Raw genomic sequence first — 15,529 nt, forward strand, 5'->3', positions numbered from 1 at the left:
GGTTGTGGAGGGCTCGGCTGCAGGTGGAGGTCGATTGGACAAGGCAGAATAATGGTTTGGAACTGACTAGATGGGCCAAAGGACCTGAGCCCTCTGCTGTAGTGCTCTGTGACTCCGTTATTTCCCACTGGAAGGCCCAGCACCATTTCAATACCACTGCTGAAAGCACACAGCGCAAAAGCCAAAAGCAGAAACAGTGGTGAGATCACCACAAAATGTCGCCGGAAAGCAGCAATACAAAGACTCACACGTAATTATGTACAAGGCACGTGCCATCGAATAACCAACACCTTAGACACGGTCACTGCGACTCTCAACCGAGAGACGCTCACTGAGAGAAGGAAATTCCAGCCAAATGTCACGGGACTGCAGGTACGAGAAACACATCGGATAGACTGTGCTCAACGCAGTGACAAGCAAACAACAAAGCCTTTTTAGCTTGTTTAATAAAATAATTGGGAGTAAAGTTTCAAGAATTCCAAACATTCCAAACGAACAAGCCGCGTGTTGTTCTAATTGTATGTTTAATTCCTGCAAGTAATTGGTCAGAACACATTTGGAGTGTTGTGAGCAGTTTTGGGCATTGGAGAGGGTCCAGAGGTATACCGTATTTTCCATAAAGCGCAGAAAGAGGCTATTCTGTCCATTGGCTCTATACTAGCTCTCAAGGCAATCCCATTCCACCACTCATTTCCTTGAAACTTATTCCCTTTCACAGGAACACACACAAAATGCAGGAGGAACTCAGCAGGTCAGGAAAGGAAGAGGGAAGATGCCTGAATAAAAATGTGGGGAGGGGGAGGGGAAGGAGGCTAGCTGGAAGGTGATAGGTGAAGCCGGGTAGGTTGGAAAGAAAAAAGACTGGCGGAGGAGAGATCGGACGGGGGATCTGGAGTTTCCCCATTACCCACTGGGGCAGTTTTGGGCCCCGTATCTAAGAATGTGCTGGCATTGGAGAAGGTCCAGAGGAGGTTTATGAGAATAATCCCAGGAACGAAAAGTTCATTGTATGAAGAGCATTTGATGACTCCGGGCCTGTACTCATTGGAGAGTTTAGAAGAATGGGGGGGGGGGGGGGGCCTGAAACCTATCGAGTTTGTCCAGCCGACAAGAGTTTTAGTAGCGTAGGCCTTGACTCTAGTCCAGGTTGGAACCAGAGCTGGTGTAACAGGAAATTCAATGTCAACTTGTGCTCTACCTAGCCTAACCTGCTCAATAAAAAGGGGGGCAAAAAGAGGAAGAAAACTTGCACAGGAGGTCACTCATCATCTTCGGGAAATAAAAATCACCAGTACCCACCTGATGGTAATCGCCTTTGATCTTTCAGATACCGTCTGACTGAGGAACCGTAGAGGCGGATGACAAAGAAACAGGCCTTTTGGCCAATTGAGTTCAAACTGACCGTTAAGCATCCACTGACACTTATCAACACGAATTCCATTTTAAAAATCATTTCTGGCATAACACTCTGAATTAAAAAGGGTTCCCCCCCCACCCCTCAAGATTACATACCCTGGGTTCTTTGATTTCAACCAGTTCAGAAGAGCATCTTTATTGAAAGCTGCCGTGGCTGCCATATTGCTTTTATTGAGCTGGATATTCGCGATGGTCTCCGAGTGTGAAACCACCTCGATCACTCCCGTTTTATCTCCGGTGGAGAGACAGGCATAAGGAATCATCCTGAAAGAGATTGGACGGCAATATGAACATCTTTCGTTTCAGCAACCAAAGAAAATATGATCGGTGTTTACTGTACTAAGACACTGTACCTGACCCTAGAACATCTGATAATTGGACACCGCGGTAGTAAAGCGGTTAGCGCGACGCTATTACAGTTCCGGGTGTTCTGCAGTTCAGAGTTCAATTCTGGCGCTGTCTGTAAGGAGTCTCTGTACGTTCTTCCCACGGCATGAGTGGGTTTCCTCCCATAGGCCGGGTAGGTTAATTAGTCATTGTAAATTGCCCCATGATTAGGTTAGGGTGAATCAGGTTCGCTGGGGAGGTGTGGCTCAAAGGGCTGGAAGGGCCTATTAGGCACTGTATCACTAAATTAGGGGTTCCTAACCTTTTTTATGCCATGGAATACCATTAAGCAAAAGACCTGTGGAGTTCCCGCACTACATAAATTAAAAAAAATAAACTTTTTACACTGTGGATAAAAGGTTGCTATTGTAATGCAGGAAACATGGTGACTAATATACCTACTAGGTGGCATTGTAGTACAGTGGCTAATGTAATGCTTTACAGCTCCAGCGATCACGGTTCAATTCCTGCCACTGTCCGTAAGAGAGACCACGTGGGTTTCTTCCGGGTGTTCTTCCCACATTCCAAAGGTGCGCGGGTTAGGGTGAGAGTTGTGAGTGTGCTCCGTTGGCGCTGGAAGCACGGGCTGTCCCCAGCACATCTTCGGACTGCGTGGGTCGCCGACGCAAATGGTGCATTTCACTGTTTTGTTTTATGTTTCATTGCACATGTGACAAATAAAGCTAATCTCTCTCTCACTCTCCCTCTCCCTCTCTTCTTAATATTGAAAGTCTACACAAAGGATGTTTTCGGCAGTGGGAGCCTGTATGAACAGAGGCACAGCCTCAGAATGAGACATGCTCTCTAATCCAGGCAGCATCTTAATAAATTTTCTCTGCTTACCGTCCTGGTAAATCTTTTGTTAAATGTTACATTGCTGGAGGATTTGTGGCCAATCTGAAGTGCAACAGAGGAAATGATGTAGGAGGTAGTAGAACCGCTTAAAAAGATTGCAGATAAATGGGATTAAGCACTTTCACAAGGTCATAAAAATAGCATTATAAGGATAAACCCCAGAGATTGTGTAGACGCTGGAAATCCATACAAACCCTAACTCTAACCCTCCTGCACTGTAAGTTTCTTCAAGATGGAGCAGGTGAACAACGCGACCAACGGCGATGTCCAGCAGACAGTTCACGAATCTACTTCTTCTTTCAAATTGATTCTACAGTAGAGCTGAGTGCGATTGGAACCTGTGGTTTACATTTCGACGCTGTGCTTTCAGGGTGATCTGGCGCAGTGTTGTCTCCGAGAGAGTTCACCGAGGTTTGGACCGGAGGGTCCGGCCTGGAGGCCAGAAAGCCTGGAGACAAGGCGTGAGCCCACAGTCGGTTCCATTGCTTCTCTCCAACTGAGGCATCGAGCATGGTTGAAATTGATGAGAACAAGAGCAGAGGGCAGGCAGGTGTTCGGTGCCGTCTGCCTGCGTTTAAACGGCCTTCCCCTCCCTCCCTCCAGCTGCTGTCAGGGGGAAGTGCAGAAGTCTTGGGATCCATGTTGCTGGATTGATCCCAGCGAGTCTGTGGACTGGCTTTGGGGGGGATTTTGGGATCCATGTTGCTGGATTGATCCCAGCGAGTCTGTGGACTGGCTTTGGGGGGGATTTTGGGGTCCATGTTGCTGGATTGATCCCAGCGAGTCTGTGGACTGGCTTTGGGGGGGATTTTGGGGTCCATGTTGCTGGATTGATCCCAGCGAGTCTGTGGACTGGCTTTGGGGGGGATTTTGGGATCCATGTTGCTGGATTGATCCCAGCGAGTCTGTGGACTGGCTTTGGGGGGGATTTTGGGGTCCATGTTGCTGGATTGATCCCAGCGAGTCTGTGGACTGGCTTTGGGGGGGATTTTGGGGTCCATGTTGCTGGATTGATCCCAGCAAGTCTGTGGACTGGCTTTGGGGGGGGATTTTGGGGTCCATGTTGCTGGATTGATCCCAGCGAGCCTGTGGACTGGCTTTGGGGGGGATTTTGGGGTCCATGTTGCTGGATTCTGGCTACTCATTCTTTTACTATTTTTGAGTGATTTGATCGGGACAATTGATGCAGACTAGGGCGATTTGGCGAAGAGCAGCCTCGTGGCTAGCATTGGACTAATGGCACAGCACTGAACTGAACTGCATCCCACTGGATTGACGCTTGCTATTCTGTGTGTTGTTTTGCCCTTTGTGCTCTTTTATCTTGTGTTGGGTGTTTGATGGTTTTTTGAATGGGTTCCATAGTTCTTTTTTGTTTCATGGCTGTCTGCGGGAGGACCAATCTCAGAGCTGTATTCTGTATACATACTTTGATAGTAAAAGTACTTTGAATTTTTGAAGCTTTGATACCCTCACAATATGACACCAAATCCAACATTGTAATGAGGTCTGCCAGTAGGAAAGACAACATTATACACAGATATCAGGAACTTAATATGCTAATAAATGGCACATTTCAGATTGTGTAATCATAGAGCCTAGGGAGTAGTTCTGAATGTACTGCATATTATTGTTAAGGTTGTTCAAAGCACTCTGAAGAATTGTTTCACAATATTATAAATTCTCTGGTATTCTATTATTCCCCACAACACTATATCATCACTGAGAGGAAGTTCTGCTTCATCAGCGAGCAAGTTTGCCGATAGAACAAAGCCTATGCTTCACAGCATGCAGTTCATGGTCTCACCAGATGGGGGTGGCACTGAGCACCATTTCTGGGTGAGGCATTACAGTGAATACTGTATCCCTGCACTCTCATTTCTAAACTAAATTTCCAGAAGTGGCTTGGAAAGCGTGTGTTTCACGGTGCAGCCTTGTATGGCCTTTTGGATGACCCGATTCCTCGCCAATGTCACAGATCGAAACATTGAGACAGCGGGTGAGGCCTGTGCACTCAAGCAACGCTGCGGAAGTTGCTGGTCTCCCCTCTCGCTGTGGCAGGAGATATCTCTCTCTTCTCTCTCTCTCTCTCTCCTTGTTAGAGTGAGAGAGGGCCTATTGAGATGTCAAGGTGTTGGGATGGACAGTAATTTTTGAAGGACTGCAGATCATGGTCTTTGGGGCTTGTTATCTCGGTGGATGGTGGGGCGGGGTGATGCTTTCTGCTGGAGAAAATAGGGAGGGGAAGTGGGGAGGGGTGATGCTTTCTGCTGGAGAAAATGGGGAGGGGAAGTGGGGAGGGGTGATGCTTTCTGCTGGAGAAAATGGGGAGGGGAAGTGGGGAGGGGTGATGCTTTCTGCTGGAGAAAATGGGGAGGGGAAGTGGGGAGGGGTGATGCTTTCTGCTGGAGAAAATGGGGAGGGGAAGTGGGGAGGGGTGATGCTTTCTGCTGGAGAAAATGGGGAGGGGAAGTGGGGCGAGTTCATGCTTTCTGCTGATTCTGCATGGGAGGTGGGAGGGTAGCTTTGGGGTTCTAACGTATTTCTGTCATTCATTCTGTGGATGTTTCCGAAGAGTAAGGGTTTCAGGTTGTATAGTATACATTCTCTGACAGTAAATGGAACCATTGATACGGGTTTACCTTGAAGATAATGAACACAGAAATTTAATATCATGGGCTAAAAGTTTCATGCATAATGAAGAATGGACAGGAGTCCAGATGCTGGTTGATGGGAATAGGCAGAATAACAATTTTGCATGGACTAGATGGGCCGAAGGGCCTGTTGATGTGACTTATTTATTTTTTGTCTAGAGATACAGTGTGGAACAGGCCCATCTGTTCAAACCAATCGCAACCCACCTATTTAACCCTAATTACAAGACAATTTACAATGACCAATTGACCTGCTAACCACTGACAGTGGGAGGAAATCTGGGCACCTGGAGAAAACCCATGCATTCCACAGGGAAAGCATACAAACTCCTTACAGATGGTGCCAGAAGTGAACTCTGACGCTCCAGAATTGAACTTCGAACTCCTAACCACTGGCCTATCATGGAGCCGCATGACTGATTAAAAACACACATCAAAACTTAATGTAAGATACCGTTAATAATTTACTTTGAAAATGATGACTCATTAGAGTGTGCTTGGGTAAATATTCATCATGAAACTGGAAGCTGTTCTATGTTTAACTTCCTAGATAAGGACAATAAATCATTAAAATTCAGCTCGGACAAGTGCGGAAATCATGATCATTTCCAACAGCGAGTGTTGCAAAGACATTCTGGCTGTCTCCCTTCATTGGAGAGGTCACGACCTCACCATCACATGCCAAAAATGTGATAAAACTGCAATGTGATGAAGAGCAGTGTTCCAAAATATAAACAGTCGTAATCAAAGCTTTTCTTTTCCGTCTCTGATTACATCAGTGTTCTTTGCAACTTGGCACAAGTGTCAGAATCATAACTGCTTGGATCTTTTCCTGGAATAAATAAGCAAGATTTTGACCATAAGACATTGGAGCAGAATTAAGGCCATTTGGCCCATCGGGTCTGCTCCACCATTCCATCATGGCTGATTTATTATCCCTCTCAACCCCACTCTCCTGCCTTCTCCCCTGACTGATCAAGAACCTTTCAGCATCCGCTTTAAATATATTCAGTGACTTGGCCTCCACAGTCGTCTGTGGCAATGAATTCCACAGGTCTGCCACTCTCTAGCTAGAGAAATTCCTCCCATTTCTGGTCCTAGACTCCTCCACTATAGGAAACGTCCTCTCCACATCCACTCTGTCTAGGCCTTTCAGTATTCAATAGGTTCAATGAGATTCCCTTCCTCCTTCGAAACTCCAGTGAGTACAGGCCCAGAGGCATCAAACACTCCTCATATGTTAACCCTTTCATTCCTAATCATTCTCTTCAACCTCCTCTGGACCTTTTCCAATGCCAACACATCCTTTCAGAGATAAGAGGCCCAAAACTGCTCACAATACCCCAAGTGCAGTCTGACTAATGCCTTATAAAGCCTCAAGCATTACATTCCTGCTTTCGTGTGGAGCAAATTTTAGAAAGTCCAATAGTGTTCTCTATCTTCCAAATTTAGCTTCTGTTTATGTAAGAGTACAATTAGTCATGAGCTTTGGAAGTGATCAGGGTGTTACCTGTAGGTAACACGTACAGGTGTTATTACCTGTAATCAGGTGTGCTTTATTACCTGTAGTCCAGACCCTGTTTTTTCCACAGAACATCCATTAACTGAATCAGTTGTATTGTCAACATATCCTGCCGAAGATCTGTAGAAAGGAAATAAAAGTATAAAGAACGGTCATCTCACACAGTAATCGGAGATCACTCATCCCTCTGACAAACAGAAAGCGTTGGAAAACTCGGCATGCCGGTAAAGAGAATCCGTTTTAATGTTTCAGGACCGAGACCTTTGTTCTGCTGTGACACGTTTGCTCAGTTTCACTTCAGTGGTTCCATTTAATATCCATTCTGCTCTCACTCAAGAGTTTTCTCTGTTTTCCTAAGCTAGGCAGATAGATAACTCCAATCCCGGCGTAGTTGTAGTTAAAGGCCGTTTTATTATTCAACAACGCATTACAGTACACAAGGAGCCGATGTAAAAAGACAGTTTTTCCTCGGTGTTTTAATGAAAGGCAGGTTCAAATATTGATTGAAATTCCTTTGACTTCTAACAAGTGCTTCTAACTACTAAACGAAGCATTTTAAATGGCCAGCCTGATACTGAAAGCTAATTGCTTAGCAATATGATAATGAGCAATCAACAATAGCTGTGAACCCATAAGTAAGCAGTGAGATCTGGTAATTAGAAATAAAATAACAATCCAAATCAGGGAAGACATAACAATATCAGTGAATGTATACTCTCCGCAAACATCCTCGAAACAGAAGGAAATCTTCAAAGAACAAATGATGGGAAAATTGTGAGAACTCTAGAGCCCTCCTACCCCTCCCACACACAAGCAGCTGCAAAAGGTTTACCCTCCTCCCTCCCCCTCTATTCCGGCAGAAAGCATCAGCACCCCCACCACCCATCATGCAAGCAACAGCTACCCCCCCCCAAAGAGAGACCATGATCTACAGTCCATCAAAAAGCACTATTCACCAAACAGTTTGACACACCACAGGCTCTCTCCCTCGCTCACTAACAAGGGAGAGAGAAGTACCAATCCTTCCATAGCAAGGGGGGGAGACCACTAACTCACTGCTTCAATGTTACAGTCTGCAGTGTGGCTTTTCGTCTTGAGTTCAACTCGAGAACTGGCAGCAAACTTGTCGTAGATGCTGCCCGACCTGCCGAAGTACATCAATCGCTTTCTGAGGCTAATCGAAGTATCTCGAGTAACATTACACAAATACGGATGGAAAATGTGTAAAATAAAACGGAGATCTTCATACCGTCTCCATTCTTGAAAATGACCCCCATCGGGTTCCCATCAGATCTTTGGTTCTTGTGAACAATCCACAGCGGCTTCATCTTGGAATCCATGAACTTGCATTTTTCCACCCTGAAAATACCAAGAGGGAGGTAAGATCAGTGTTCTGGCTCAACTTGAGGAACATGTCCCAGAAAAGGAAAATTCAGCAGCAGACACAAACATGATCATGTATCATTTGGCCTGTCACCAGTTCTTCAATAATGCATGAGTTCTTCAGTTAATGAGTGAGTTTACTGGCACCACACGCTCTCAGCGTGTGTACAGGAGTGAGGTAGATTAGTTGCTCATGTGGTGTCACAGTAACAACCTTGTACTCAATATCACCAACTCCAAGCAGTTGACTGTGGACCTCGAGGGGAAGTCGAGGGAACACACGCGAGTCCTCGTCAAGTGATCAGAAATGGGAAGGGTGAGTAGTTTCAAGCTCTATGATCTATCTGTGAAGATCCATCCTGGGTACAACATATTGATGCAATTACGAAGAAGGTACCCCAGTAACTATGGTTCATTAGGAGCTTGAGGAGATTTGGCATGTCACCAAGCACTGCAGCAACTTTCTACAGATGTACCTTGGAGAGCACTCTGACTCCAGTATGGAGGTGCCAATGGACAGGATCAGAAAAAACTGTAGAGGACCATAGGCTCAGCCAGCTCCATCCTGGGTCAAGCATCCCCACCTTCAAGGATATCTTCAAAAAGCTGATGTGCCAAGAACTCTCACTAAAGGCCCTCACCATCCAGGACATGCCCCTTTCTTAACCTACCATCAGGAAGGAGGGCCCTGGAGCCTTAAGGCCTACACTCAACATTTTAGGAGCAACTTCCCCTTTGCCATCAGATTTCTGAATCATCCACGAGCCCGTGAACACTATCTCACGATTTTGCTCTCTTTTTGCACTAATTCATTTATATTTCTTCTTGCAACTTATAGTAATTTTTAATATCTTGCACTGTACTGCTGCCACAAAACACCAAATTTCATGACAAATGTCAGGGCTCATTAACCTGTTTCTGAAAAAAAAACCCGAAGAAACACCTTTGCCAATGCAAACTCCTCGTTCGTTGCTGATGGGTAAAGGCGTTAGATTGTTTTGGTACTGTTGGCAGATCTTAAACATTTGGGCACTATTTCCTAAAGCATCAGCCCCCCAGTCAGAGTTGTGCGGTGCTGTTCTGTGCCTTGCCTCAGGAATTCCCTACCCTTTAGTGTAAGGGTTGTGGGGGGTGGGGGAAGAAAGTGCAGACTGACTGGATGGGCTTTGTGTTTGCAAGAACACAACTGATGCACTCCTAGGAGGTCTGACTAGTGTGTAGTACTGTGCATAAGACTTTTGCACTGTACTGTATTTGTCACTGTGGAATGGAGAGCAAGTTTGTAAATCAGGTGGAGCAAAGGATGTTGGGAGTGGTGAGGGTGGGGCACTGAGGGAGGGGTGTGGGACAGGTGGCAGAGAAGGAGAGCCAGGGGCATGAGGTGGCTCGGGCACAGACACACCCAACCCTGAGATACCAGGCAAAGTCATTTGATTCCAAAACTATTGGTTTACTGATCATTACAGAATGTCTTTCTGGTGCTTCCCTCTCCCTTTCCCTTTTTCCAACCATGATTCCCCTCTCCCTGCCCCCTTCCCACTCTCAGTCCACAACAGAGACCCAGATCAGAATCAGGTTTATCATCACTCATATATGTCATGAAACTTGCTTTTTTTGTGGCAGCAGTACAGTGCAATACATAAAATTACTACAGAACTGTGCAAAAGCCTTAGGCACCCTAGCTCTATTCAAGATTCAAGTACATTTATTATCCAAGAATGTATAAACTATACAACCTTGAGATCTGCTTGCTCACGGGTGGCCGCAAAGCAAGATACCCGAAAGAACCCAATTAAAGGGGAAAAAAAATGAATAAAAATAAAAGACCAACACTCGATGTGCAAGAGAAAGAAAGAAAAATAGAAATCATGCAGACAATTGAAGTGGACAACAGCAATTCCGAAACAAAACTGTGTCCTCAGATCCGGACCCTGGAACGGCCCAGAGTAGGCCCCAAGCCTCCCTTTTCAGCTCACCATATTAGCAACATGGAGCACAGCAGCAGGGGCAGTCGTCACAGCCTCGGCACGTGGAGATGGCCGTCGCAGAGAACGAGCACAACAGGCTTGCTTCCTGACTGACACCCTGTCCTTTCAGTCTATCTGGGCCGTTGCTTAAATGGACCAAACTACGGAACAGCAAAAGGCTCTGGCGCCCTGAAGAGAGGAGTGAAGGTCATGGAGAGCGGGTGAAATCGGCCTAAGACTTTTGCACGGTATTGTAGAAGCCATCACAACAGCTTCATCATGCTTCTCCCTGTAGGATGTTGTGGTTTTGGTTTGGTTGCTGATCAAATACTTCACGGGTGCATTTTTTAAAGACGAAACACAAGCATTGATAGATTACAGATAGAAAGTATTTCGATAGCAGAATGATTGTAAAGCCCGACATACACTGAGTGTGCTTCCTGCATCTATTTTAATGAATGAAGCACAGGTAACCCGTGTTGAGGTGGGAGAAGGGGTGCCCACTGCCCATATTGCGATTTTCCACAATGTAAAGCGCATCTTCTGTGGATATGTCTAGAAATACGCACTGAAGTATTTATTTCATAAATAAATATTTATGTTTATTTAGATTTTTCCCCCATGTTAATTCCTTATCTCAAATGTATTTATTTAATTAACTTATGTAGCGATACAGCAGGGTAACAAGCCCCTCTGGCCAAACAAGTCCATCCTGTCCAATCACACTCATGTGACCAATTAATCTACTAACCCATACATCTTTGGAATGTGGGACCAGAGCACTCAGGGGAACCCCACATGGTCACGGGGAGAGCATACAACCTCCTTACAGACAGCAGGTCACTGAATTGAACCTGAGTCACTGGCGCTGAAGTAGCTTTTTGTTAACTGCTATGCTACCACACCACCCCGTTTGTAGACAATCTTTTTGGGTAGTGATTCGCAAATTCTCTAAGGGCCGATTTCTGTAATGTAATGTGTGGGGGGTGGGGTGGGGAGATGCTTGTATATTTTTTCAAATAGAAAAGAATGTATGTGACTAGCACTGGAATAATATCAGTGAACTTATTAAATTCAACTTAGCGATGGAGGAATTCACATGTCCTTAACAGAACACTGTTCATCACAGGCAAAGCCCTCTGTGCCCACTGGGGAAGTTGGGGAAGTCTGTGAGTCCACTGGAGGCCCAGAGGTCTGCACTGGAGTTTGAAGCCTGTCTGTCCATGTGAGAGGAAGAAAAGAGGTTTGTTTTTCTGATCAAACACGAGGAAATCTGCAGATGCTGGAAATTCAAACAACATACACAAAATGCTGGTGGATAGTAAGAAGCACTGTTGACGTTTCGGGCCGAGACCCTTCGTCAGGACGAACTGAAAGGAGAGATACTAAGAGATTTGAAAGTAGTGGGGGGAGGGGGAAATGCGAAATGATAGGAGAAGACCAGAGGGGGTGGGGTGAAGCTAAGAGCTGGAAAGGTGATTGGTGAAAGTGATACAGAGCTGGAGAAGGGAAAGGATCATGGATTGGGAGTTAACTTCTGTTAATGCCCCTCCTCCCCTTCTTACCCCACCCCTGACATATTTAGTTGTTTGTTTTTTTTCTCTCTCTCTGCCCATCACCCTGCCTGTACTCCATCTCCCTCTGGTGCTCCCCCCGTTTCTTTCTCCCGAGGCCTCCCGTCCCATGATCCTTTCCCTTCTCCAGCTCTGTATCACTTTTGCCAATCACCTTTCCAGCTCTTAGCTTCATCCCACCCCCCCCGGTCTTCTCCTATCATTTCGCATTTCCCCCTCCCCCCACTACTTTCAAATCTCTTACTATCTTTCCTTTCAGTTCGTCCTGACGAAGGGTCTCGGCCCAAAACGTCGACAGTGCTTCTCCCTATAGATGCTGCCTGGCCTGCTGCGTTCCACCAGCATTTTGTGTGTGTTGTTTGTTTTTCTGATGTTGCTTGCTGTGTTCTGTGTTGTTCTGCGGAGCACTGCAGGCGTGCTACTCTGGAGCTGGAATGTGTGGTGACACTGCGCGGGCTGCCCCCAGCACATCCTTAGTTGTGTTGGTTGTTAACACATTCCCCTGTGTGTTTCAATGAACATGTGATAAATAAATGAATGGGAATTTTTTGTTCAGTGGCAGACAGGTCTAAAGTTCTGGTAACGTGAAGTTACGTAGAGAGCAGTGTGAAATCTCATCTGATTTACCAAGTCATGCACAGCCAAACAAATTTTAAGTCTGAGAGCTCAGCTGAGATGGTAAAAGAGGATGGTCTGAAATGGTTTCCTCCTGCATTAGAAAGCTGCTATCTTTAGCCAGGCTGGGATTCACAGCACCCCAGGTCACAGAAATGAGGCTGAATCTTTAATACCCTCTGAAATGGTCCAATGGGTGGGTCACTCAGTTGGATGAAACTGCTACCAGAACAGTGGGCAAAGGTGATCAACTGGTGGTCAAACGGACTCAGTCACCACCTTCTCGAGCACAGGTAGAGATGGGAAATAAAGGCTTGTCTTGCCAGCGGGGGTCCTCATGAATCAATCACAAAGCCACCGGAGACACTGGAACCTGAAGCAACAAACTACCAGCTGGAGGAACTCAGCAGGTCGAGCAGCATCATCTTGGAGAGGATTTATCAACATTTTGGATTGAAACCCTGAATCAAGACCACAAATGTAAACAATTCTTCCCCCCCCACCTCACACAGATGCTGCTCAACCCATCTTGAGATCTTCCGACAGATGGTTCGTTGCTCATAAACGTATTGTCCCACTGAGCACAGAAGCAAGCCCTTCGGCCCATCATGTTCACACTGACCATCAGGCACCAGCTTATACTATCTAATTTAATTCTCCCCACATTATAAAACCATAAGACAATAGGAGCAGTATTAGGCCATTCAGTCCATCGAGTCTGCTCCACCAATCCAACATAGCTGATTTACTTTCCCGCTCAACCCCATTCTCCTTGTAACCTTTGGCACCCTTACTAATCATGAACCTATCAACCTCCATTTTTAATATACCTAATGACTTGGTCTCCACAGCTGTCTGTGGCAACGAATTCCACAAATTTGCCATCATCTGGCTGAACAAATTTCTCCTCATCTCTGTTCTAAGGAGACGTTGTTCTATTGAGCCCTCTGGTCCTCAACCCCCCCACTATAGGAAACCTCTTCAAATGTTAACCCTTTCATTCTGGTGAACCTCTGGATCCTCTCCAATGCCAGCACATCTTTTCTTAGATAAGGGGCCCAAAACTGCTCACAATGCTCCAGTTGTGCTCTGACCAAGGCCTTATAAAGCCTCAGCATTACATCCTTGTCTTTACATTCTAGTCCTCACAAACTGAATGCTAACATTGCTTTCCTTAGAACCTGCAAGTTAACTTTTGGGGAATCCTGCAAGAGGACTTCCCAGTCCTAGTTCCCGACATCTTCTTTGGACTCCAGTGCTCACCTAAACGACAGGGGCAATTTACGGAAGCCAATTAAGCTGCCATCCCAGAGGTCTTTGGGACGCGGGAGGAAGCTGGGGCACCCGGAGGAAACCCACGTGGTCACAGAGAGAACATACAAACTCAATACACATGGCACCAGCGATCAGGGTTGGACCTGGCACTTGGAGCTTTCTGACTGCACCATCATCAGCTGTGCCACTGCATTTGGGATATCTTAGACTTGCATGCCATTTTCCAGAGAAGATACATGATGTGCCTCTGTAACCTAATCTTCTGCAGAGACAAACAATGGCAATGATAAGTTCGGACGTTCACTAGAATAGCACATTTCCTTTGCATCAGACCCCCACATGTCCGTTCCTAATATTCCTTGATATCGCCTCTCTTAAATTTCTTTGTTCCACTGTAAATGCTGGCAAGCAAATTAATCTCAGGTAGGTATATGGTGATGTGTACGTACTTTGATAATAAATTTACTTTGACATTCAACGTACCAGAGTTCCTTGAGGAGGTTACTGGGGCTCAATGGACAGTAGAAGTTAGAAAGCGCCTCCATGCAGGTCTCCTGCCTCATGTACACATGCAAGGCCTCTTTTGTTTTTGCTTTGGTTGTCTTCTGGGAGCTGGACTTCACAAAGTCATTCAGGGCTTTCATTTTCTTTAACGCCTCACACTGCAAAAAAAAAAAGAGTTCAGCTGAGCGTCAATGAAGATCAGAATTCAGGCGTCACCCCTTTGATTAAGAGCCGCCGCACAGTACACACACACACACGCACGCACGCACGCACGCACGCACGCACACACACACACCCCGCCCCCCTCAGGTGCCACCCAACAACCTGCTGAACACTGACTACAAACTCACTGGTGCCAAAGTGTTTTGCATCAAGCTGAGAAACCAAACACAGATGGGGTGTTGCTTGCAAGACACTTGCGCCTAGGCTCCAGGGGATGCTCAACTTCTGGTTAGCGGTCACCTCAGTTCATCGTTCTCTCTCTCCTGCACTGTTATACTGAGGCCCAGTACATTGGCCTTCATAAATGAAAGTAGTGAGTACAGGAGTTGGGATGTCAAGTTGAAATTGTATTAAATTTAGACTAATTTAGACTATTGTGTGCAGTTCTTGTCACTTACCTACAGGAAAGATATCAATAAGATTAGAGTACAAAGAAAATTAATGTTGCTGGGACTTGAGGACCAGAGTCATAGGGAAATGTTGAATAGATTAGGAATTTATTCCCTGGAGCAAAGGCGAATGAGGAGAGATTTGATAGAGGAATACAAAATTATGAGGGGAACTGATAGAGTAAATACAGGCAGGCCTCTTCCTCTGAGGTTGGGTGAGACTAGAACTACAGGTCAATGGTTAAGGGTGAAAGGTGAAATGTTTAAGTGGAACCTGAGGGGAAACTTCTTCATTCAGAGGGTGGTGAGAATGTGGAACGAGCTGCCAGCGGAAGTGGTGGACGCAGGTTCGATTTCAACATTTCAGAAAAATCTGGATAGGTACATGGATGGAAGGGCTACGGTGCAGGAGTAGGCAAAGTAATTGTTCGGCACAGACCGGATGGGCCAAAGGGCCCGCTTCTGCACTCCAGTGCTCTATTTCTCTGTGAGATCAATCTACAGTACCTCATCTTCTAGGCATGCTCGTTTTTTAACTTGTGGCCCTTACGAAGTCTGTCACGGCCCACGTTGAGAGCCACAGCATGAGCCATCTGGTCGTGTTTCAATTTGCTTTCCTTGACGAGGACACATTCTTTATTAATTTCGTATTAAAATTGCCTAAAAATTATTTTTAAATAAATACTGCCTAAAAAAGCTGGTTTATTTTTACATGTATATTCCATACTGATACAGTACTTTTTTCATGTGAGGTTATACTTATTATAAT

The 15,529-nt window shown here is 45.7% G+C and overlaps 1 protein-coding gene across 8 annotated transcripts in view; it reads right to left on the reverse strand.

Annotated features, from left to right (window-relative positions):
• Positions 1 to 15,529, reverse strand: part of pik3cd (phosphatidylinositol-4,5-bisphosphate 3-kinase, catalytic subunit delta) — a 250,545-nt gene that overhangs the window by 8,677 nt on the left and 226,339 nt on the right. For all 8 annotated transcript variants that reach the window (XM_073032256.1, XM_073032257.1, XM_073032250.1 and 5 more), the window contains 4 exons: positions 14,129 to 14,307; positions 8,081 to 8,190; positions 6,873 to 6,951; positions 1,513 to 1,680 (listed from right to left, as the gene is read on the reverse strand). In XM_073032256.1, the coding sequence (XP_072888357.1) occupies positions 1,513 to 1,680; positions 6,873 to 6,951; positions 8,081 to 8,190; positions 14,129 to 14,307 (536 nt within the window). The remainder of the gene's footprint in view (positions 1 to 1,512; positions 1,681 to 6,872; positions 6,952 to 8,080; positions 8,191 to 14,128; positions 14,308 to 15,529) is intronic.

This window comes from Hemitrygon akajei, chromosome 29 (genome assembly GCF_048418815.1).
Source record: "Hemitrygon akajei chromosome 29, sHemAka1.3, whole genome shotgun sequence".
NCBI lineage: Eukaryota > Metazoa > Chordata > Chondrichthyes > Myliobatiformes > Dasyatidae > Hemitrygon > Hemitrygon akajei.